Source organism: Balaenoptera physalus, assembly GCF_965194825.1.
Source record: "Balaenoptera physalus genome assembly, chromosome: 11".
NCBI lineage: Eukaryota > Metazoa > Chordata > Mammalia > Artiodactyla > Balaenopteridae > Balaenoptera > Balaenoptera physalus.
The window spans coordinates 30745283-30771047 of record NC_138896.1 but is presented as its reverse complement, the minus strand read 5'-3'; the positions used below and the strand labels follow the sequence as shown (position 1 = coordinate 30771047).

General features: G+C 44.3%; 1 protein-coding gene across 4 annotated transcripts in view; it reads left to right on the top strand.

The window, feature by feature from the left end:
* Positions 1 to 11949, top strand: part of RUNX2 (RUNX family transcription factor 2) — a 224795-nt gene extending 212846 nt beyond the window's left edge. For 2 of the 4 annotated variants that reach the window (XM_082412483.1, XM_082412486.1), the window contains 2 exons: positions 5983 to 6048; positions 7653 to 11949. In XM_082412483.1, the coding sequence (XP_082268609.1) occupies positions 5983 to 6048; positions 7653 to 8131 (545 nt within the window). In that variant the 3' untranslated portion in view covers positions 8132 to 11949. Of the gene's footprint in view, positions 1 to 1393; positions 5873 to 5982; positions 6049 to 7652 lie in introns of those variants that run through there. The other 2 variants (XM_082412484.1, XM_082412485.1) reach the window with 2 other exon arrangements.
* Positions 11950 to 25765: the final 13816 nt, after the last annotated feature.

Sequence of the window (25765 nt, the reverse complement as noted above, 5' to 3'; positions counted from 1 at the left end):
GGAAATGTATTATTCCAACCATATCCTCAAAATTTGGGTGGGTTTAAGGGATGGTTGAAGTTTCTGAAAATTGCCAGGTTGTGCATTTTTTGCTTTATTTTTATTCTTCCTTTTTCTCTCTCTTTCCTTCAGCATAGCATACTTTCTTAGCCTTGGGATCAGCTGGTCTTTCAGAATTTGTGAGCGTGCAGTGGAAAAGTACAATTCATTACAACACGGAAAATAAATATTTATACTGGATAGTCGAGGCACTTTTCCTCTCTTTTGCAAAACTATGGAGCTTGGTAGTCTGACCTCTCATTATCTTCAAAAAATCGATTTCAAATTCTCATTTTGCTGCTTTCTTCTCCATCAATGTGATCCATTACATTTCTCCCACGTGGGGTATATTTTTCCACCTATTATCTAATGAAATTAAAAGTAAAACTAATTTAGTGATTGATACTTGATCATTTTAGTGTGAGGGGACAAATTCAGGGAAAGTAAGAAAACTGATGTAAAAATCTCTCCAAACCTCAATGTGGAAAATGCAAAGTAATGTTCTGCGTAGAGTTGAAAGTTGATTTTTAGGTAATGTTTACATAGCATTTCTGCTTCTGTCATGTTGCTTGCTTGGGTCTATGCTAGTAACTGATTCGTTTAGTAGATGTTTTGGAAGTACTCGTCTTTTTTCGGTACCATACTGTGAACTAGGTAGGGGTGGTGCTTTTTTTTTTTTTTTGGCTGCACAGCGTGCGGGGTTCTTAGTTCCCCGACCAGGGATCGAACCCACGCCCCCTGCAGTAAAAGCGAGGAGTCTTAACCACTGGACTGCCAGGGAAACCCCTACTAGGTAGGATCTCAAAGAAGGGTACATGGTTCTTCTTCTTCATTTGCTTTCCCTTTAGCTGGAAAATGAAAATGCTTCTCTAAAACCAGTGATGATACTTTAAAATGCATGGCGTGGTAAAACTTACATCTGTAAACGTTCCAGATGTATAGGGTAAAGAAAATGTGATAGGGATTTGTATACCTGGGAAGTCCTTGTGTAGTGGTGAGCTTTGAAGGCAGTGCTTACGTACCCGGGTCTGGCAGAGAAAAGAGAGGTGGCCGTGAGTCTGGGGATGAGCAAAGCTGTAGTGAGGGTCCTGAGTACCTGTCCCGCCACAAAGAGGAAGGTTCATACCCAGCAGTAGTGGGACGTGACCGTGGAAGAGTAGAACAGAGGGCTCTGACTATGCCAAGAGCCTCACCCTAATTTTCCACGCCCCCTTTGCAGAGCTGCTCAGTCACGCCTGGTGAAGGGCGGCTGTGACCTGTGCCGGGTCGAGATGACACCCTCTGGTTTCAAGGCTCTGCCCCTGTGTGGCCTGAAAAGGTGGAAGATTTTCCCCTTCTGTGTGTGTTTTCGTAGAACGCAGATCTAAGGAAGCTCAAGGCCGAAGCTCTCCGTTTCCCCGCCGGCACGCACTGTCAGGGGTGCAGACAGGGAGTAGCACACTCGGGCCTGAGACAGGAGGACCACGTTTTCATCTCGGGATGTCACGCAGATCCACGTGCCTCCAGGCTGCCACCTCTTCATCTATAAAGGTCATCCGCAATTCTGGATGATGCTGACTTACTGGCTCTATGTACTATCTAGAAACTCAGACAGGAAGCAAGCTTTCCAACCCGCTGCAAATCAACCCCGTGACCTTAGTGGCAGCAGCTACCTTGGGGTCCAGAGGGAGAGGAGCTTGCTGACTCGCCTTCCCGCAGGCTGTACATTTCTGGCCTGGCCCTCTTTCTCCTTCCTCTCTTCTCCCCGTGGCTCCCCAGTGTAGACTTACACACAGATACGGGCTCTCAGGATATTGGGAACAGCACGGTGGCAAAACAGAAGAATCCTTTCACTAGTGGCAACTGCCATTTGCTGCCCCTGTCTGAAACGTGAGGTCAACGGATGTAACAGTGCTTGGGGAGAGCTTTGAACACCCTTTAAAGAGAGTTTTACGAGGTTTTATAAGTATGGAATCATATTTGAGTTACATTTTAGGTTTGATGTCAGCATTGCTTAATGTTTATTATAATATCTGTTTTCTGGATGCGTCAAAAATGTACCAGCTGTTGTGCAGAGTTCCTGATCCCCCAGCTAATTTACTTATTTGTTGATTTATCCATCCATTCATACACTTATATTTAAAAAAATTTAAGCTCTTATAATGTAGACGGTTCTGAGGGATATGAAAGGAAAATAAATCATCCTTACCATCCAAAGCTTACTTTGTAGTTGGAGAGCACAGGCTACGAAACAGCTAATAATTCAGTGAAGTAGTGGCTGAGGGCCCGAAAGAGTGACATGGAAAATAAATGCTATTTCGAACAGGAGTGAAATAGGAAATTATATAATAGAGCAGTTGGGAAGGTGGCAGCCAAAATGTAGAAGGGGAAGAAGATTGTTAGAGGAGAGCGGCTCTGTGGAGATCTCGTGTATTATATGTTCCAATAGAAAGGATGCTGCGAGGGGGTTAATAAAAAGTACCCGGACGTTATTTGAGATTTGGTGTGGCAACAACTCCTACCATTTAAAAGGCCTCGATGAAGCTTTGAAGTTAACGCCTCATTGCCGAGAAGTATGATGGCTTTTCATTCTGTATATTTTTGCCCTTGCATTAAAAAAGGGCAGAGGACTCTGCATTTGCCCATCTGTGTTCCACCTGGATTCAAGGCCCCTTGTCCTTTTCTCCGCCCCGGCCTGCCCTCCTTGTCTGGGGTGTGTAAATTCCACCGCTGAGAGGGGGTGATACATGGGTACGATGTTTCCTAGCTGACAGCCCTGAATGGCAAGTACCCCAGTCTGCTATTCTTTTCAAACTCCTATTTCCATTCTTTTGAGAGCTCTCCTGGCCCATTTTCAACCAACCATTATGTCTTGACGGTCTACTGAATAAGAAAATGCATGTGAAAGTACTTGGTAAAGGCCTAGAAACATCAAGTATCATTGTTATTAAGCCCCAAAGGGGAAGACGAACAAGGATTAGACTATCACTGCCCTCCGCAGCTCACTCTAGTTAGGAGTCAAGCATGACCCAAGATAACTCTCCTTAGCCATCCGAGTGTGGAAGGCGCTGAGTGGAGGCTTGCAGGCTGCAAGAATAAAAGATCAGAGCTTCTCTTTTATTCTCCCTTATCTTGGTTTCACTCCTCTCCCCTACACTTGCCACTTGCTTGGGAGACCCAAGAGACCTGGTTGGGTAAAGGGAGGCCATTTCCTTTTTCCCCATAGACTCTGGCGGAGAGGAGCAAGAAATTTTTACTTTTAACATCGATTTTATTTTTATTTGAGCTTCACGGGCATTTTATTAATATATTCTTCCCCAGGTACACTAGGTGGTGAAAAACTGCCTGCCGCTGCTGCCGTTTCAATGAGCAAGGTTCTTGCAGCTCTATTTATGATAACTACATAAATCTGCAGCTGTCTGACTGGCTAACGGTGCAGCGAGCAGTGGTGGAATGAAATGCATCTGTAGGGAACCAGCAGGTCCTAAGGGAATCAAGTCCTTGACCTTGGTCTCCTTCACATTATGCCACGAACAACTGAATTAGTTGCTCACTGTTCAGCAGATTAGATCAACAAGTCCCGAAAGAGTTTTTAACTAGTGTCCCAAGGACAGTCGCTCTCATTGGGCAACACATGGGCACCAGAAGAACCTACTTAAATATTTCTAGACAAATTTATTTCGGCAGATAGGCTTGTAAGACAGCAAATATATATCTGTGGTTGTGTCCACCGAATTCCTTAAGGGTGACTAAGACTGCAGAGTGGTTAGAGGTCGAAGAGGTCTTGTCTAGCTGTGGTTCTGCCTCTCTGGAGCTCTGTGATTTTTGCAGAGCACATTTTTGGTTCCCTTCTCCACTGAGCTTCCCTATTTGTCAGCGGGTTAGATTAGGATCATCTAAACAGTAAACGAGGGGTTTGGATTTTTTTTTTTCACCAGAGTGTACCCCAAACTAGCAGAGGAGGATAAATGGGTACCTTAGGGAATCTGGGGGCATAGTTTAAAGCTTCACAAGTGCAAAAGTTTGTTGAAGTCATTTTTTTGTTTGTCTGAAAATTCACCCAAGTGTTGCATTCTACTACATATCATGTACGTGTTTACTGTACAGCATACCCTTGTCTCCATGCTGGGTAAAAACAAGCCTATCAGGAAGATGCACCATGTTTATCTTGGGCTTCAAGTAACTCCTGGCAATGCTGGCTTTATTTAATCGGTAGGTTGTAATCTGGAGTTTTAAACTGGCTCTGAGGCTACAAGGCAGATCACTGGGGCCGTTACTGAGCTTTGGCTTTACATTTCTAAAATTAGATTGGGGTAAGAGTACTTTTAGAACTCTCCAGGCTTTCATCCTGATCCTTTTAATAAGTAGATATTATATTTTCTTTACTGTAGTTGATATAATATCTAGGTCTATAGATAGTTGGTAGCTGGACGTAATGTGGCTGGTGACATGGGTATGAATAGTGTAGGACACAAGGTCGAAATAACCTGAGAAGATGGTCTAAAAGAAAAACTGAGTTCTTGTACAGAACGGAGGTTAGAAGTACAGGTATAACCCCATTCAATGAAAGAAAATTTAGTTATATCCTTTGCTTCTGTAATAACTATTATAAATAATCGAAGGTTAGGAAGGGGTTTAAGTTCTTTCTTTTTAAGTTTAGAATTCCTTCCATCTCCCCATCATTGATTATTATATAAGAGATCTCACATGATACTGCAGCAAGTTGTTAAAATTTCTTCCTACAGAACACATTGCAGTGTAACACGAAATAACTAAGTTCCAGAAAATTTTATTTTTTGTAACTTATAAAAATTACCATATAATCCCTTTAAAGTCCTCATGAGCTCTCTTTGCCCAGAAGGAGTTAATCCTCAAGACATGACAGTCTCAAATGACTAGAAGTCATTGGTCAAAATTCTGTAAAGCCAGCGGAAGTGTGTTGCATTGTTGCCTATAAACCACAGCCAGAGCTCATTAATTGAAAAATGAATGTCAATTTGCATTAGCTGGCATTTAGAAACCAGAAAGGTAGAGTGATCCTGGCATGTGATGGATAATAAAAACATCAGACAAGTGGATCAGGTAAAATCGAGAAGTTGGGGGTGGGAGGTGGAGAGAGAAATTCAAAACCACACTGGAGTTTACTGGCAGGGTCCCACATAAAGGGTTTTAATGAGGCTTCTGCATCAACATCAGGGAAACCACCTGGAATTTTAATTATGACGACAGTATATTTTAAGTATAAATACCCGCGAGAAGCATTTTCTACGTTGATGAGGCTACCTGTGTGATGAGCTCTGTGCTCCTGTGGGGGGCAAACGCTGATGCTTTAAGGGTGACATCTTTCCATTTGAAATGGCTCACATTACTCTGGTTTCTCTCACGGGCCGAGCGTTGAACTTAAAGCGTACAGAGGTGGCCTGCCTATACCCTTTTAACTCTGCCAACTCAAGTTCACCTAGATGCCCTGCAGTGAAAAATCAGGCTGGCCGAGAACATCTGTGGTCTCCGTGCAGGGCCTGTATCGTGTCAGGCACTACAGAAGCACAGGGCAGGGAGATGGCAAATCTCATCTGGCCCCGTTGGCGATTCTGTCCTAATCACTTCTTGTACCTTTTCACACCTGAGCTTGTCAGAATTTCATATTTGGGAGGGGTTAGGGAGAAGCCAGTGGAGGATGGAAGAATTTATAAAAAGCAGAGAGTAACTGCCCAGACTGTGCTAGTTTTGGTTTGTCATCTTGAAAGTGTTTGCTTCTGGTCTTAGAAGCTGCTCACCAGCTTTTTACTCTCTGCTTATGGGCCTGTGGATTCTGGGAGGGTACTGTGAGGGGTGGGACCTTCTCTGCCTCCCCCCCTCCCTCCCCCCCCACCAAGGCAGTTGCTTCTCCTCCTGTCTTGGGATTCACCGTGATAGAACGTTAGAGCCGGAAGGGAACTTAGAGCTCATCCCCTCGTTTTACAGATGATGACACTGCCACCTCTGACTTCTGCCTCTGGCCTTCCACTCTCAGTAAGAAGAGCCAGGCAGGTGAGACTTTTCACAATTGCTGGGCTGGGCTGGGTGGGGCTGTCTGATTGGGACTGTCCGATGAGTGAGAAGCACCTTGTTAACGATATATTGCTTTGAAGTAGTCACTTCTCGCTATCAGTGCACATCACGGCACTTGCCCCGAGCATTTTATAAAGAACACAGGCAGTGTGCATTTTAACAAAAATGAACAACTCTCGATCAGCACCTTGAAAGAAAAATATTGGGATGATTCGTTTAATAAGTATTGTAGTATCCAAGAACGTGGCTAAATAAAATTGAAGCTGAAGAAGTACCTGCTCACTAAGACCTTCAAGAATTACTGAGTGCTTTCCCTTACAGATAAAAGCGGTAGGAAAAGCAAATGTATGAGATCCAAAGGATTGGAAGATTTTAGGTGTGAACAAAATCTTAAGAACACTGGTATTATAAAACGGCTTGTCACAATTCTGTCAGTGTTAGAAATTCATAACCCTGTCTTTAAAGATCACAACTATAAGTTTTTGGCATTTCCGAAAACTAATTTCCACATGAAGTAGTTTCTAACTGTGGTTTCATAAGTTAAGTGCGAGAAATACCTATTAAGGAGGCATCCTGTTAGCTTTAGAAGTTAAAGGACTTTACATTTTAGAGGAAAACTGTCTTTGCTTCAGGTTCCCAGTTCAAACTGGCCTGAAGCTAATTCTGTAGGATGTGGTACAGGGGTCCGGAAGGTGGATGGTGAGGTGCCCTCCTGTTTTATCTCCTCTACCAGCGAGCCTTTCCCCAAAGCTGCTGTTGGCACATGGCCTTAATCAGGTCCTACTTCTCCCATCAAGACTTGAAATGCAGTGATTCCCAGGTACCAAGCCTTCCCCCCACTCACTTTCAAAACCTGCTAGTTTATGACCCTTGGGAGAATTTCTAAGGGTCAGACACTCCCTATACAGCCCCAGATAAGTAAGATAGTTCCAGAAAACATTGAAATCTAGTTTGATTTTTTTTTTGAAATCTGTTACCAAGATGAGGAATAAAACAGGATTTCACATTATTTTAAGAGTTGAAGTGATAGGCCCATGCTAGGGTATCTTTTTGACGTTCCCTCATTGACGAAGGGGCCCTGCTAAGAGTACCAATAACAAAACGGATCACTTTGGAATTTTCTTTATATTGGATTGAGAAAAAGAAACGTGTCCGACTTAGTAAAAAGGTCACTTTCAAATATCTGAGGTACAACAAGGAACAAAAAGAGAGGGAAAAAAAATCAATGAGGATTCAGTCTTACAGTCTGGTGAGTGAATCTGTCTGATTAGAGTGTTGGGTTGGTTTACACACACGACCTAGCACACATTTGGGTTTTTAAAGCCCTTTGGGATTCTCTGGGGGTGAAGAACTTGAGGCTAAATGCCGCTAAGACTGTAAAGTGAAAAAACAAACAAACAGAAAAACCCCAGAAGTCTGTGTAGTGACCGGTGCATTTGAAAGTCTGTTTGTGGCTTGCTGTTCCTTTGGGGGAAAGCTAAAGTTTTCTTTTTTTTTTCTTGTAAAAAAATAAATTCTTTCATGATTTTAACTGCTATTTACAGATGTTTCCCCCCCCCCCCATCTTCTGTTGTAATTTTTAGGTGCTTCAGAACTGGGCCCTTTTTCAGACCCCAGGCAGTTCTCAAGCATTTCATCCCTCACTGAGAGCCGCTTCTCCAACCCACGAATGCACTATCCAGCCACCTTTACTTATACCCCGCCAGTCACCTCAGGCATGTCCCTCGGTATGTCCGCCACCACTCACTACCACACCTACCTGCCACCACCCTACCCCGGCTCCTCCCAAAGCCAGAGCGGACCCTTCCAGACCAGCAGCACTCCATATCTCTACTATGGCACCTCGTCAGGATCCTATCAGTTCCCCGTGGTGCCCGGGGGGGACCGGTCTCCTTCCAGAATGCTACCGCCGTGCACCACCACCTCGAACGGCAGCACGCTCTTAAACCCAAACCTGCCTAACCAGAGCGATGGCGTTGACGCCGACGGAAGCCACAGCAGTTCCCCCACCGTTTTGAATTCTAGTGGCAGAATGGATGAATCTGTTTGGCGGCCCTATTGAAACTTCCTCAGCAGTGGCCCAGCGGTCTCTGGGAGCCACGTCCCAAATGTATCGACATATACATATATAGAGAGTGCATATATATGTATATCAACTAGCCTATCTACAAAGTGCCTATTTTTTAGAAGGTTTTTTTTTTGGCATTCACTCACTCTGTCATGATCTTGCAACCCTCAGAGGGTAGCTCTTGAGAAGCAAGAGGCCCGAGAGAGACAATCCTAATCAGATTTCAGATCATTCTCTATTTAAACATGTGCCTTTGCGAGCAAACAAAGGAGAAAAGGTACTTCTGTTGCTGTTGTCATTTGGTCTGTTATCCTCAGTAACCTGTTCAGATGCCAGTTCAGAGAGGGGGACTCCCAAGTTCAGGAGGAAGAGCAGAGACGCTTGTCCCCTGTGCTTTGACACCACACTCCCCCACGGTGCCGCTGTGTGTGGACCAGTGCCCTCGGCAGACCCGCTGACACAGCCGGGCCAGGTGCCCACGAAGGGAAGAGGGGCAGAAAGAACGCTTCCATCCCCGTGCCATCCATTCAGAGTAACTGTTCCAAACGTTGGCTTTCACACTTGCTGCAAGTACTCATTTGAACTGTTTGGTTCAGTTGTTTTTTATTTTAATTTTTTCCTACTTTAAGAAAGTGACTTCAGAAAGTACCGATCAGGATAGATTACTTTATTTTACCTTTTTATACTTTTTTTTTTTTCCTTTTCCCATTTAACCAAAAAGAAATCCGATCCCGGACTGCCCCCTTCCCACCTAACCCCTTCTTCTTTTATGCAAAACTGAAAATGGCAATACCTTATTATAGCCATAATGGTAGAGATAGTGTTTGCGTTTGGCTGTGTGTTATTTGTCTTCTTTTTTTTTTTTAAATTATGAATATGTGTAAAATCTGAGGTAACTTGCTAACGTGAATGGTCATATAACTTTAAAGATATATTTATAATTATTTAATGACATTTGGACCCTTGAAACATTTCTTAGTGTATTGATATGTTGACTTCGGTCTCTAAAAGTGCTCTTTATTAAATAACAAATTTCTTCAGTGGGCTAGAGCCATATCTGAAATATTGCTAAGCAATTTCAGTTCATCCAGACACAATGTGATTTTAAAAAATACTTCCATCTCCAAATATTTTAGATGTAGCTTGTTTTTGTGATGTATGAAGGAAATGTTATGTTTAGTTCTTTTCAGATCTTTGATTGCCTCTAACACAGCTTTGCCTTTTAAAAAGCAATAATCAGAGATTTAAAAAAAGCAACCCTTAGTCCTTTATCACTTACGTTGCGCTTTGTCGGCATGAAATGCTGGAGTGATGTGGTTTCCTAATTTCTTTGAAATAATGATGACTCTTGTCATATTAAAAAGACAAGCACAAGTGAATCCTTGAACTGCAGAACAATGTTCTGTGGTTTCATAGTTAAAGCAAAACTCGACATCACCAGTGAAGACGTAGTCAGCTTAAAGCCACACATGTGGCTGAAGGATCAGTCGTGATACACACGGTACAGGAAAGCAAAACTGCCCCAGGGAGCGTTACCCAAAACGCCTTACCAAACAGTAAGTCAGGGGAACCCAAATCTGCCTTAGCCCGGGGCCCACTGGCAGCTTCCCACAGAATTTGCATTTAAAGGAGCAGAGTTAAGTCCTTGTCTTCCGGGAGCAGGGTCGTCTGAAGGAGCAGGCAGGTTCCAGCAGGCAGCTGATCTGAGAACATACAGGCAGTGGGGACCCAGAATACAGCCTCTGATATTCATATTTCTCACCATGGGGGGGCGAAGGGAAGGCAAAGCTAGGTGGAATTTGGTGTCTACTACTGCGTATGAATTTGAGCCGAAGCCCTCCTGTCGGATGCACTTTGACCACTCCTGGCGGCCACGTGGCAGATTCTCAAGTGTGGATCCTTGAGCCAAGCCAGGACCACTTCACGACCCTACCAGGCAGATCCCCACCCACCTCCCCCACAGGTCAGGGCCCCTTCATTTAAAGCTTGTGCCCGCCCCCAGGCAGAACCTTATAGAGATTTGCCTCCAGCCCCAGAGGCCCCTTGCTCCCCCGTCATCCATCGTCCAGCCCACCTCATAGAGCACCAAGCATCTTGGGACGGCTCGTTGGGCATTGGACCTGTGCTCCTCGCCTGGGAATTCACCCTGACTCCTCCTAATAAAGATCGAGGGGAAAACCAAGCCCAACCAAAACAAAACACTTTGCCTTCTAAAGGTTGTATACCAAGTATGCTTAGATAAATAAGCCACTTTTCTATTACTGAAGATGGAAGTAGTAATTGATACTATTTATTATTTGTGTGTGGTAGCTTGAAGCAAGCCACTGTCCATTTATTTGTAAGTGTAAAATATGTGTGTTTGTTTCAGTAGCACTTAAAAAAGCCAGTGTCTGGTTACACATTTCGATCTTAATTAATTGACAGAAAAAATGTTACTGCCAGTGCCAGCTGTACCCTATTTAATAAAAAAGGTACTATATCTGTACATTCTTTTTTTTAATGTTGAAAGGGCTTTTTTAAGTTTACAGTACACATACTAAGTGACTTGAGGGATGCTTTTGTGTTGAAATGTTAGTATAGTGGCTGCAGGCAGCAACCCAGAAACACTTTAAAAGTTTTCTTTTTTTTCCTTGGGAAAAATTCAAGCACTTCTTCCTTCTCCCCTCACTCAAACCATTCCAATGGGGTAATTTACATTTCTTAGATCAAATTCAGCCCTTTTTTAGCCCGGGGGTTAAATTTTTCTTTTTCTTTTTTTTTTTTTTTTTTTAACCAAATCCTTAATTTGCACTGGGTCACGTGTATGATTTGTGATTTCAAGACCAAAGCAAAGCCTTACTGCTACTGTGGAACCATGAACTAGCCAGCACTCTACTTCCTTCAGATTAAAAAAGCATGGTTTACAGTGTGACCAATACAGCCACTTTTTTAACCTGTTCTAACCTATGTCAGAGTTCCAGAACAGGTACCGAAGCTTTAGTTTTTTTTTTGTGAAATGACATCCAGGTTGGAACTGAAAGACTCAACAGTATCAGCTGTGGTTCGCTCTTCAGGCCGTCTTACCCCCACCAGGGCCTTTTAAAAGTGAGCAGAGAACTGTACACCATTGGGGCCCGTCCATTGCAGATTCAGAGGGGAAGAGATGTGTGTGCTGGCTGAAAGAGTTCCCTCCATTCCCAGGAAAGGGACTGACTCAGAGTCTAGGTGAATACATGGAAACACAAAGCATTAGCAAAAACAATAATTATACCTATGACATTCGAAAGAACCATAATAAATAAAATAAATAAAAGACGACTCTTCCAAACCTTGAATTTGTTGTTCTTAAAAAGATAACACATTTGAAACATATTTTCTATGTGAGAATTTTTTAGATGTTTGTTTACTTCATGTTTACAAATAACTGTTTGCTTCTTCATGCAGTACTTTGAAGTATATCAGCCAAAACCATAACTTACAGTAATTTCTTAGGTATTTTGAATAAAATTCCATTTTTTTTGGATATGCTTTACCATTCTTAGATTTCTGTGGAACAAAAATATTTGTAGCATTTTGTGTAAATACAAGCTTTTTCATTTTTATTTTTTTCCAGTCGCTGTTGCCCAAGATTTGCTTTCCGTGCACATATTGTACAAATTCTGCTTTGTGCCACAGGTCATGATTGTGGATGAGTTTACTCTTAACTTCAAAGGGACTATTTGTATTGTATGTTGCAACTGTAAATTGAATTATTTGGCATTTTTCTCATGATTGTAATATTAATTTGAAGTTTGAATTTAATTTTCAATAAAATGGCTTTTTTGGTTTTGTTATGTGTGTACACTGGGTCTTTTCTCATCCGCGGTTTCTTCTCTAGTCTGACGCCTACTCCTGCCTACACCTGGGCACTTATTGGTCGTAGGACTTGCCAGGGCTGGATGAGAGCAGAGATCCTATGTTACTGGTGAGAGGAAAACCGTCTTGGTAAGCGCTGGGTTCTTGTTTTGTCCTACCCCTAGAGAGGGGTGGGTGAAGAATCTAGCAGTATGCTCACTTCCTTATCAGCCTGTTGTCTGAAGGAAGGAGTACTCACCCCATCCTTGGGTAAAGCCCCTTATTCCAACCAGGGGACGAGTCAGGGTAGAAAGACAGCAGCCTCGATGGTTCCATGATGCGAATCTCTGGGCACATGAACGGGGCCGACAAGTGAACCCTTGACTGTAGTCACAAGAGCTCAAGCAGCCCAGCCGTAGGGGGTAGTCTGTTTTCCTTCTGACATCTCTTTTGGGTTCTTAAACAGAAAGTCAACCAAAGACAAGGATGAGTGAAAACGGACCTTGGCCTGGAGAGCTCTAGCCTCAGAAAAATTCTACTACTAGTGAGGTTAACTCTAGTTTGGAGACGTTTTTTCTGGGCCACTGTTTATTTTTGGTAAGTCCCTCCCCTGCGAGAAGGTCGAGGGCCTGGGGTAGAGCGGTTGCTTTCTTTCCGTCCTGTCCCATGCTGTCCGTATGCCTTGGCTTATCACAGTTCTAGAGAGGGACGGGGAAACCTCGGTGCCGACAAGCACAGTCACTGGCGGGGGGGGCCCACATCACGCTAGGAGTTAGAGGCTGCCTTTTAGATCTGCTCATTCTTACCCCTTTGGCACTGTTTTCTGAGAGATCTTGGAAACAGCTCATTTCTAAGCCTGGGAGACATCCTAAAAGCACTTGGGTGAACTTAGGCCAGGGAACTTGTTTGCAACTCTTTGAGGATGTATATTTATTTATCCTTTTAAATTAAACATCTGTGTGGCTTTAAAAGGCACTGCACGGGAGGTGGGCATGGTGGCCTTCTCGGCCTCTCCAGCTTTATCCCGCAGCAGCAAATCACTCTCCTCCTCGGGGTCTCAGTTTCTTGGTTTACGGAAAGGCACTGGGCTAGACCTTGGCGCTACTGACGTTTCAGGCTGGATAATTCTTCGGCGTGTGTGCAGGGAGGACTGTCCTGTGCATTGGAGGGTGTTTAGCAGCGTGCCTGGCTTCTACCTGCTACATGCCTGTAGCGTCTGCCCAGTCGCGACAATGAAAAATGTCTCCAGACGTTGCCAGGTGCTCCCTGGGGGGGCAAAATCGCCCCGATTAAGAATGACTGGGCTAAAGGCTCTCACTTCGTAGGCTTTCTGGACAGAGCTGGTGCGAGAATACGTTGCTCATTGAAACAGGACGGCCAGATAGGAGACTGAGGGACTTCCCGGGGGCTGGATGCCCATCTGCCTGCCCCGTCCCTCCACCTGATGGCACCCTGAGGGCTGTATGTGTTGGGACAGAGGCCCCTGACTCTCCAGTCTGCACTTCCTCCATCTTCCCCGCTTCACGGGCCCTGCAGCCAGCGAACAGCACGGCTGTGGGGCTTTGCTAGGCCTGGCCGGCTGGGCTGTATTTATCATGGCCGCTTCTGTTTCTCACTGGAAACGACAGGCGGAAGAAGAAAGCAATTTCTCCAGTGTTTTTGACCCTTTGTGCCCCCTGCCCCACAAATATTTAATCATCAGACATTTCTTGGAGAGTGGGTGTTTCCTGTTAACTCGATCCCGGCCGAGACTGGCCCCATAAACACCTCAGCTCTCTGTCGCAGAGTTTATTTGGCTGGGAAATGGGTATTGCCGTGTAAACAGGAAGCCCCCTGAAGTTATTATCTACAGATGCGGTTGAAGAGCCACATGTTTATGTTTATGGGATTTGAGAACAGTCTGAAAAGGCCAGGGAGGAGGTAGAGGAAGCCCTTGTTCACAGGGAGGGCGGGGCCCACAGATCTGCGCGTGTTGATTTTTCATCCCCTCTGGAAGCGGGTGGTTCATTGCACTGACCCGGCCAAGAGCCAGGGTGCAAATGCAGGTACCGGCTGGTCTGATGTAAGCAAACAACCCTACCTAGATGATCAGGTTAACAGTGGGCAATCCAGTTTCAATCTCTGACCCAATCACTTAAAGCCATTTTAGAGACCTGTCCTAGGAAACAGGGTTTTTTTGGTGGGGGTGGGGTGGGGAGGGGAGGGGCGGGTGGTATGATAAGATCGCTATCTTACAGGCTGTAAGTTTTTCTGGGGACAACTGACTTCCTCTGTTTCAGTGAGCGCGGGCCAGCTCTCCTGCGAGACCCCAGGCAAACACACGCATTTGCTCCTCGAATCGAGTCCGAAGGGCTCGGGAAGGATCCTTCGACGGATGCCTGAGCTGTCCGGGTGTTGGTGCAGAGGACATGTGGGTGACAGCTGGTTGCTCCCTGGTGCTGGGGGCACCGGGCTACTCCAATCCCTGCTCCACCACCTCTGCTCTTCCTTCCTGGGCTCTCTCCTTGGGTCTGCAGAAGATGCTTAAGTAAGGCCAGCTAGTAACCAATACATGGATGGCTCTCATTTAAATTATGAGCTCTGAGCAAAGGCGAGGGCATCTCCCTCCTCCTCCAGCTTCTGTGTGGCTCCCCTGGGGCTTCATAGCATTCAGTCGGGAGGCCTTGGAAATGACATTTTTTAAAAAGTAATTCATCAAAATTTGGCAAAGGATCCACTGAAGATGTAAAGGGCAGTATACTAAGGGGCGTTTGTGTGTGTGTGTGTGTGTATGTATGTGTGTGTGTGTGATGGGTGCACGCACACCTGAAGGGAGGGAGGCGGGGAGGGAGGAGGGTGGAGGGATGGGAAGAGGTGCCAGAGCAACCTTGAGGGAAAGACGAAGCTCAGCACACACACAGATACCCCTTGACACAGCATTTATTTGCCTAAAATTCTGCAAAAAAACACACCATCCCACAAGCAATTACTCTTCTTCAAATAGGTTATTTAGAAGGGACAGGGGACACTGGACGCCTCCCTGAGATGTCAGGAGCACGGTGACATGAACATCTAAGAAGGGTTATTATTCATTTTTGTAACGCATTTATTCACAAGCGTTTTGTGATTCAACCGGCCCTGCTGTCCTGGACAGACATGCTCAACCAGTTGGAAAGCAGAAGGATCAAGTTTCTGGAAACTCACTGAACTTTTACTAAAATTTATTTTAATTTCATTTGCTTATTATCTTGTTGCAATGATGTCTGACCGCTCAGTGGGGTTTTCTGGAAAACCTGCTTTATGTTTTAGCATTGCAAAGGTAGCTCACGTCATGATTGCTGTCTTTTTGTCCCAGGTCTTTCTGTGCCACTCCACAGCCGATACGATGGAAAGAGTCCCACCCCTGCCCCCCACCCCCCAACCTGTCATCCTTATAGAGAAACCAAGACCATCTAGCAAAATGCTAAAAAAATAGGAGGGGGGAGGGATGGGGATGAGCAAAAGTTCTTCCACACAAGCCCTTCAAGAACTAGTTTTGTCTTCACAACACTAAATGAGACCAGAACACAAAATTGCAACGAGGTCTCATGTGGCCCTGTACTCCTTCTGCCTTGGGACATTTCTACTGGAGAACCCAAAGTACCAGAGGTAGCCCAGATGCGGGGATGGAAGGAAGATAGAGTGGGATCAGTGGAGTTAGGAGATACAGGATACAGTGGCAGAGCTGAAGGGGGTCTTTGAGAGCTGAGGGTACCAGGAACTCCCAAAATGCAATCGGATGATGGATTGATGTAAATGTGCAAATGTCTTATTTAAAAACAGCAAAAGCAAACACACAAAACCGCATGACATGTGTAATCGCGGGAGCCTTAATACAACGGTTTTATGATTTAAATCTCCTTGGACATCCTTTCCTTCCTAAATTAGGTCATTTATTTTTTTTATAACTGCATCCATCGCTGACAGTGTAACAACTCTGGCCAGTTTCACTTTCTGTTTCTCTGTGAGTTTCTCTCTATTCTTCTGCCCTGAAACGAGAGGAGCCTTTTGTGAGAATCATGACATATTCCAGCAATGTCTTAGCCCGATTCTGTTTTTCTCTAACAGTCATTTAGTATTGAAATCTTGAAAATCACGATGACCTTTCTCCTTTTAGCAGTGTGCTCAGGGAGTCTTTCTGGGTGTGGATTTGGGGGCATAGAAAATCTGACTCCTTATCAAGATCTTATTAGTGGTTTTACAGATGAGAAATGCAGAGATAATTACTGAATGTACTTCTCCACCACAACTTCTGGGACACACTGGGAACTCAGATTGTGCGGGGAGAGACCGATGGGCCAAATTTCTATTCTTCACCGGCATCAGAGGGAGAGAAGGATCCAGGAGGGAAGAAAGGGCGGAACTTTAGCAAGGAGTTAAGTGGTTAATGGGAACTCAGTTTTTTTTTTATTGGCTAATAAAACCTCTCAGGGTTTTTCATATTATACGGTTCCTTCAGGCTCCTAGCCCAATGCTTAAAAAAAGCAAAAGACAAAAACAACAACAAAAAAGCTGGAGCCTGAATACCGATGCAGCCCCAGTCTTGTTTACTTTTTCATTTCCGCAGTTGTAAAAAAAAAAAAAAAAAAAAAAAAAATTTCCTCTGGTAGTTCAACTTTATCACACAGCAGGAGCGGGTCAGTGTTCGAACAACTCCAGTGATTCCTGCCTCCCAGTGAAAGGAAAAAGTACACTCCATCTCTCTGTTTCAGAAAGAGGAGACCACGATGCAAATGACAGATGCATTGGGAAATTTTAACATGAAAGCCTGGGTGGGGAGGGGGGGTGGGGAGGAGGGAGAGCAGATATTGAACCGAAACCCATCTTTGGAATCCTGAATGCAAATATCTCTGTCCTTTTCTTGCCAGTGGTGCTGTTCTCCCAACGGAGCAGGATGTTCTTGTTTTTAATAATAGCCAGACCAGATGCTAAATTCTCCTCGGCAACATGCTGGAGAAGTGAGAAGGCAAACAGCTGATTCCTGTTAAGATGAACACCAGGAGAATAAGCCAGAAAGTATGAGAATTCTCTGGAGGTTTTTGCTTTGTAAACCCCCGTTTGGCAGGAAGATCACAGAATCCTAGCTGAAAACACAGTCTGTCCTCCTGCACCCGTGCCTCCTTCATGCTGCTTGCTGGGGGCCTCTGAGTCTCCTGCCTGCTGTCCGTCCAGCTCTTTCCTGAGTTATCCAGAGGACCGGCTCCCAGGTGCCCCAGGAGGGAATAGTCGGAAGCCCCGAGCCCTTTGGCTTTCACCGACTATAAAAAAATACTCATCAATAGGAGGGATTTTTTTTACTTGCTCCTTGCCATAGAAAATAGTGAAATCCTGAACCCAAGCCAATAATTTTAAAATGGCATCTTTGTTCCATCTTTTTCGCTCCCTTCTTCCCCCTGTCAGAGTTCATCAAATCTCGCAGTTCTTATTTTGTTTTAGAATACGCCACACATGTAAGACGCTGCTTTCTTCTTTCCCAGGGAGCTGCCAGAGCCGCTGTGGGGCTCTGTGGGGCAAGGCTGCACACTGCTGCCGGCTCATGCCACCCAGAAGTTGCTTCCCAGAGAGCAGGGGTGCCTGGTACTCCCTGACAGTCTCTCCTTGGGGCTTGCAGGAGTGAGAGAAGGAAGGGACGTTAGGAGCAGGTAGAGAGGCTCGTACCGGTAATCAGGTCCAAAAAGTCCTCCTTATGGCCTTTCTTCTTCCCATCATCCTCCTAAACCCTGGTCCTTCCTTTTCCTGCTTGCCGCTCCCTCCCCTGCAATGCACAAAAGACACCCCAGCAACAATTTTCGTCCTCTGTAGCTGTCCTTGAAGTTTGCTTGGCCCTCATCTCACTAATACGAACATCCCGGGGAGAAAGGAGTGGAGACAGGAGATGATTTACCTCCTTCCCCTCTTGGGATGGCACTGATGGCCATTGTTTTAATTTCCTCTTGGGGAAAAGTTGTATTTGGTACTGGTAATGTGATCAAATAATAATAATAATAATACTTAACACCATTTAATTTTCATGGCACACTGGACTATGCCCTTGGCACTTGGCTGAATGTTTCACATGACTTATCTCAATCTTCTCAGCAACCTATGAAGAAGGTAGTATTGGTTTTATCCGCATTTTACTGATGAAGAAACTGAGGCTCAGACTTGCCCAAGTTACACAGCCATTAAGACTCAAGCCTAGATCTGCCTGATTCCAGAGACTATATTCCTAAGCTAAAACTTTAGACACAATCTCCTTTATCATCTGTATAATGGAGAAAGTAAATGAGTCAATGAGATATGAGGAAGCCTAGCAAAGTGTCCACAGCATAGTAAGTATAAAACTGATGGGACCTATTATCGTTACTCATAATAACTAAGATGATTCTCTTAAAATGAGTCAATAAGGTTTCCAAATAGCTTGAATCACAATAGAGCTGGAGCCCCAAGTGGAATGCTTTTTAAAAAATATTCTTTTAACATTTAAAAAAATGTTGCTCTTTGAAAGTAATATTTTTCTACATATTTTATAAACTAATTTTCTACCGAACATCGTGGCTAAGTTTGGCAATTGGTTTACCATGGGTTCTTCCCTGTAGGAACTCAGAGACATCACATCACATAAACTATAAATTTAAAACACACAGGCACATTCAGAACAGAAATGTTGACCCTACCCCAACCTCAGTCCCCAGTCTGTAATCTCTTCCAAGGTTTTCCATTTAGGTGTGTTGAGTTTCATGTTAATTTTGTTACTGCAAAAGGTATTAATGAACCTAATTTGGCAGCATTGACCTCATCTTAGAAGAGAAAGGCCCAAGCCAAGAAATTCCTGTCAACTTCAGCTCTTTCGTTTCCAAGAGTGGCCCTGGGATCCTTCTTACCACCTGATGAAGGGGCAGCACCTAGATCCCCCATTTCTGAAATGCATCACTAAGAGGCAGTGCTGTGCACTGGAGAGAGCTGATCCTGGAGGCCCCAGGCCTGAGATGGGATACCTGGTGTGTGCACGGCTTTGTGTACTTGTGCAGCGGCCTGGAGGAGCCTGGGAATGGGGCGCCGGTGTCCTCTGCCCTAAATCATTTAAATCTCTTTAACTGAACAAGTAGGCTTCTCTCCAACTGTTTTAAAGCATTTTATAGACTATTTCCTTACGTCTACTTTATATGGAATTAATATCCCATTTTCCTGAAATCCCAAGAGAACAGAAATGACCTCTCTCCCTCTCACTCTCTCTGCCTTCTTTTCTTTCTTCTTTCTGAAAATATTTATTGAACACCTACTCTAGGCAGAGCAGTATGGTGGAAGGCTTAAAAAAGCACCATTACAAAGCACCTTGGAAAGCGTCTCTATTCAACTTAATCCATCCCAGTAAGAGGTGTTTGTCATGCCATTCTTTATTTAAGCGAATTCATGAATGTTTCAGGTTGCCCAAAACAGAGATTAAAAAGTTAGTGATTAGTTTCTAGAGACAATTTGGATAGTTTTGATTTCTGCTTATAGCCAATTTCATTTTCTATTTTTCATTTCCTGAAACACTCAAGTATTTGTGAGATACTTGGCATCTATATTTAGTCATACAAGCCCTTCATTTCTACCACAGTATATGGGAGGCTTGGTGTTGAAAAAGTGGATGATTTTCATATAATCAGAGGGGGAAAGCTGGTCTTCTATTTTCTCTTTCTTGTTGTCACAGTCATGCAGCCAACTCTGCATTAAGGGGTTGAGTGGTATATTGAAAGAGGGAAGCAGAGGGAATTCCCTGGCGGTCCAGTGGTTAGGACTCTGCGCTTCCACTGCCGGGGGCACGGGTTCAATCCCTGGTCGGGGAACTAAGATCCCATATGTCATGCGTCGTGGCCAAAAAATAAATTAATTAATTCAAAAAAAAAAAAAAAAGAAAGAAAGGGGGAAAGCAGTTAGTGGCAAAATGATCTGGGTTCCAGATCCCTACCAACTAAATGTGTGACCTTGAACAAGCCACTTAACCTCTCTTGACCTTCTCCTTAAATGTGGGCAGTGATATATTACCTTCTAGATGGTATGCTAAGGTTCCATGCAGCAACTCTTACCTATAGATTTGGAGTAGCTTTTAGAATGGAGAAATTATGGGGAGTTTTAAGAGGCAGGTAGAGTCTGCCTAGCATTAAGAGAGAGAACGAGGTCCATTGTTTCTCACAGAATTGGTAAAAATGGCCAGTTTGTAGAGGATTAGTAAATGAAACCCCAGAGAGGTCAAATCACTTACGCAGGATCACCCTGTAGACAGATGAGGGGACGTGAAGGGTTGGAATCTACTTCCAAGCCATTCTCATACTCATTCACAGGAAGAGACATTTCCTTCCTTTATAAGAGTAGCTTCTTCTGTGTTGTCTTTTCATTAAGCACTTCTTTACTTTTGTACTTTTTATGAACCTATTTCCATTTTTTATAAACTCATACTGATTCTGTTAAAAATTTCTTCTACTCATGTGAATTAATTTCCAACATACGAATTTCCAACATACCATACTCCAGCTCACCTTATTGAAAAAGACCTGCTATGTATGACGTCATTAAAATCATAGATAAAGCTCCCAGGTCTGACTTAGTGAGAACGTCAGTCTAAGAGTATCACTGTCATTCCTTCCTGGATAAAGATGATCTATCTGTTGGCAACATGGTTCAAGCCGATGTCCCTAGGCCCCCTTGTCCTCAGTGCTAAGGGTAGATGTCATGACCTTGTCGTGGTGCAAGGTCTTTCTATTCGCTCTTTCATGCTCTGGCTATAGAGACGAGGCCACACTCTGGACTTCATTAACACGACATCCTAGCCATCTAAACAAATGGTACATGACAGCTAATCTTGAAAAAAGATTTTCCATCTCAATTTTACCTTTTATCTACTTACTATCTGAGTTACCTATCACCAAGATCTCTTCAATTTTAAAGATGCAAGAAGAAAACCGTTCTAGTGGGGCAAGGATGGAAGACACAGGTACTAGGTGTAGTGCTATCACACAAAACTTAGAACGTGATTAATCATCTGATGCCTGTTTAATCATAGACACAGACTTATTGTTCCCCTTGATTATCAGACACAAGTGCAAAGCCATTTACAGGGTGGAAGGAGGTGGAGGGCTAAGAAGAGGAAGAATGTGTAGCTTTACCCTATCCCTTGCTTGAGAGAATAGCTGTCATTGTTTGCTTCACAATCCCCAATTCTCATCTGACCTTGAGGGAAGGGCTGCATTTTTATTCATTCAGTAAACACTGATGTAAAAACACTTCTTAGAAATGATGGGAATGGCAGTGAATGAAACATACCCCATGCCCTCAAGAAACTCACCATCTGCTCAGAGAGACAGAAAAATAAAGCTGTAAGTGACAACATGGCATAGCAGTGCCACAACAGTGATGTGAACCAAGGGTAGAGGAGCCCCATTCAGGCAGCAGCTCCTGGGCACAGCAGGAAGATGACACTTGAGCTGGATCTGGAAGGCTGAGTAATTCCTCGCCATTCTGGGTCTGCAGCTGAGCTCGTGTCAGCCCCACGTCCACCCTGCAGTGTGGTACCTGGCAGCAGATGGATCCCCACCATGGAGATCCCACGGACAACTCTCCAGAGAGAAAAAGAGGGCGAGACGGCTGCCCCCAGCTCGTGGCCTTCAGTAGCATTCCAAATCACACTTCCACCGATAGGATGGGCAAGAGGGATTCTCACAGGCGTTAGAGTGAGGGGGGTGGGATGAGCGGTATCAGAACCTCTGTGGGAGACGAGTCCCACTTCAGAAACCAGATTCAATATCAGATCATCAAAAACCAGAGGAGATACCTATGTTATCAAAATATACAACATGAAGAAAAAAACGTGCGATCTTAATGTTTAACAAAAGAAAGTACCACTATAAAAATGTCGAGGGGTGACAGCACAAAATATCAAATTTTCAGGACAAAGTATAGATACATTTTATCTGATTGCTTGTTCAACCTCTACTACCAAGTGGACCGGAGTCTTGATGAGAAAGGGAGGGATGATTTGGCACGTCGGACCCTTCAGCATGCAGTGGCGTGACAAGTATAAATGGTTGGGAGATGTTGACGCTCTGGATGAGACACAGTCAAAGAACTTCTCGAGAGTTATGCTCATGACCGACCCTGCGTAAAACTTTAAAACCGTATTTTGGGGTCTTCTCTACCCAATCCTCCAGACCCCTCTTTTGGAGGCCTGCCATGCCCCTGAAGGACCTCCCATGGACCCCGCATCTCTCTCCGAGCCCACACCAGTTACCCCTGCGCTGTGGACATCCTCTTTTATAAAACAAAACTGTCCCGACCCTCACCTTTGAGGAGTCAGTGTATTTGCATTTCAAGGAAGGTTTTTTGGAACCACTAAAACCTTCCTTCCAAAGCCACACACCCTGCTCAAAGAGCAGGAAATTTCCTTGGGACGATTTTTTTGACATCTCGTCCTGGGGCTGCTGCCTTCCTGCAGGCTAATCTCTTTCTTGTCCAGTTGAAAGCCAATCCTCATTCTTCTCTCTCTCTCTCTCTCTCTCTCTCTCTTGCCCAAGAAACCTGCCCTGCCCAGATTCCTTGAGGTGATAGGAGATCCGTGCTCTTAGCTGCTATGGGCTACAGTGAAAATGAGGGAGAGAGTCCTGGTTCTACCTGAAGCTTATGTCAGGGGCCTTGCATTTTATTCCTGTCTCTGCAAGAGGCAGTTTATTGATTAATGGAAATCTATTACAGTTATTAGAGCAAATAAAACACATGCACACACACATAAATCCATCTCTATGCCTCCCAAACCACTGGCTGGTGAAGCGAGTTCTATTTCCAGCCCTGACATCTTGCCCGTTCGTCATTCTCCGTCCTGGCCACATCAAGTTCCATCAGGTTTGAGTTTATTGGCTACGCAATGAAGTTTATGTTGTCATAGAAATTAACCTTGATGGACAGGGATACGGCCAGGGGATCAGGAGAGCTGGGCAGCCTCGTGCTGTTGGCATGACTGAGATGTTAGGGTGCCTGGAACCCTCTCCAAGAAAAATCAAAGCTGGCTCTTTGCAGCAGCAAACGAGAGCAACAGGACACTCCCGAGGGATGGGGGCTGGGACGTGATTGTGAGCCATCCCTTTCCCATTCCCCCCAACCCTCCCGGTGCCCCCCTGGTTCCAAAAATCCTTCCTCGAGCCATGGAGGCAGGGTGGGGAGGCCTGAGGTTAATCCGCCCTTCTACAGTTCGTGGTTAGCTTTCGTAGGCTCTTGGCTGTTTGACAAAGTTGGATAATAATTCAATATTTCTTACTGAAATACTTGACCTTATTGTTAGTATTTGTGACAAGGGGAATTTAAAGGAGCTGCAAAAAATGCAAGCAAGTGTGGCTGAGAAAGGCCAGGGTATGCCACTGACTAGCGCACAGTTTCTTTTTCTGACAACTATAAAATTTAGGTGAAAACAGGTCAACATTGATGTTGGCAAATGGGAAAGCCAGTTCTATTGTTAGCCAATGAGCTTCAGATATAAACGTAAGTCTGGTTCAATCAAAACCACGTTTGGTTTTAGACACTAGTGATGTGCTTTCTATTAAAAAAAAAAAAGCCTACTTATATAGACACACGAAGTAAAAATATTCTTCGGCCAAAAGGATTCTTTTCTAAGTATCACATCGACTTGTTGGAGTACAAGACCTCTTTCATTTTCTTTTTAAAATTTGTGGGGGACATGCTCCCAGCATCCTCTCTTCTCTTTATTTTGAACTGGCCAGGGATGTTGAAGATGAAAATCATATATTAAGAAAAATTCTGCATCGCCTGACATGGGGACTTCCTGGAGACTGCTTGCTGGTAGCAGAGAAAGAAATGAAGTTATAGGAGCCAAATATATAGCCCCCCCCCCCAGATTTGGCCTGAGTTTATCATCACTTTTATGGGCCCCTCTTGGTAGTCTCATAAGACACGTTTGGGCTCACAGAGGAGGAACAAGAGAGAAGTTCAGTCCCTTGCCAAGTCCAGGTCATAGATAGGGTCAGTTAATTTTAGCCTATGGGGTAGCTTGCTGATTTCATTTTCTCTCTGTCCTGGGAGCCTCTGAAGCTCTTGTCCTGCCAGGACGTGAAACCATCGGATAATGTGGGTCCCGCTTCGTCCCCACAGCCTCCCATGAGCACCTCAGGGGACTGAGGTCCAGTCAAATGTGGGCTGGTTAATAGGATTCTAGAAGGATTTACTCTTTCTTGGAAGATCCTTTTTTTTAAAAGAAAAATTGAGGTGAAATTCACATGGCATGAAATTAACCATTTTTAAAAGTGAACAATCCAGTAGCGTTTAGTACACTCTCCACGTTGTATGACCACTGCATTCTTGTCACTCCCAAACAGACACCTTGCACCCATTAAGCCCTGACTCCCTGTTCCCACCTCTAGATTCTTTTTTTTTTAAAATTTTATTTATTTATTTATTTACTTTTGGCTGAGTTGGGTCTTTGCTGCTGCGCGCGGGCTTTCTCTAGTTTCCGCGAGCGGGGGCTACTCTTCGTTGCGGTGCGCGGGCTTCTCATTGCGGTGGCTTCTCTTGCTGCGGAGCACGGGCTCTAGGCGTGCGGACTTCGGTAGTTGTGGCTCACGGGCTCTAGAGCGCAGGCTCAGTAGTTGTGGCTCACGGGCTCTAGAGCGCAGGCTCAGTAGTTGTGGCTCACGGGCTCTAGAGCTCAGGCTCAGTAGTTGCGGCACACGGGCTTAGCTGGTCCATGACGTGTGGGATCTTCGCGGACCAGGGCTTGAAGCCGTGTCCCCTGCACTAGCAGGCGGATTCTTAACCACTGCGCCACCAGGGAAGTCCCTCTAGATTCATTTTTGAGTACAAGTTGGTTAACTGCCTTCCCACAGAGTGTCGTTTTAGGGCTTCACGATTTTATTTTATTTTATTTTTTCTCCAAGTTTATAGAGGTATGATTGACAAATAAAAGTTATACATATTTAGGTTGTACAATGTGATTTTTTTAAGATGTGCAATGTGATGATTTAATATACATATACATTAGTTACTGCAGAATGAGCTTTAGCAAAATGAGAGAAAATATGAAGATAAATGACAACATGGAACCCAGGGAAAAGAGGTCCAATTCTTGAAAGGAATCCTTTCTTCCTTCCTGCCTGCGTGCCTTACTTATTTCCTTTTCTTCTTTCCTTTCTCATTTTCCTTTAAAAAAAAATTTTTTTTTAATTGGAGTATAGTTGCTTTACAATGTTGTGTTAGTTTCTGTTGTACAACGAAGTGAATCAGCTATATGTACGCATATATACCCTCCCTCTTGGACCTCCCTCCCACCCCCGCATCCTACACATCTAGATCATCACAGAGCACCGAGCTGAGCTCCTTGTGCTATACAGCAGGTTCTTACTAGCTATCTATGGTAGTGTATATATGTCAATTCTAATCTCCCAATTCCTCCCACCCTCCCCTTCCCCCGCTGTGTCCACATGTCTGTTCTCCACATCTGAGTCTCTGTTCCTGCCCTGCAAATAGGTTCATCTGTACCATTTTTCTAGGTTCCCCATATATGTGTTAATATACGATATTTGTTTTTCTCTTTCTGGCTTATTTCACTCTGTATGACAGACTCTAGGTCCATCCACATCTCTACAAATGACCCAATTTCGTTCCTTTTTATGGCTGAGTAATATTCCATTGTATATATGTACCACATCTTCTTTATGCGTTCATCTGTTGATGGACGTTTAGGTTGTTTCCATGTCCTGGCTACTGTAAATAGTGCTGCAGTGAACAATGGGGTGCATGTGTCTTTTTGAATTATGGTTTTCTCAGGATATATGT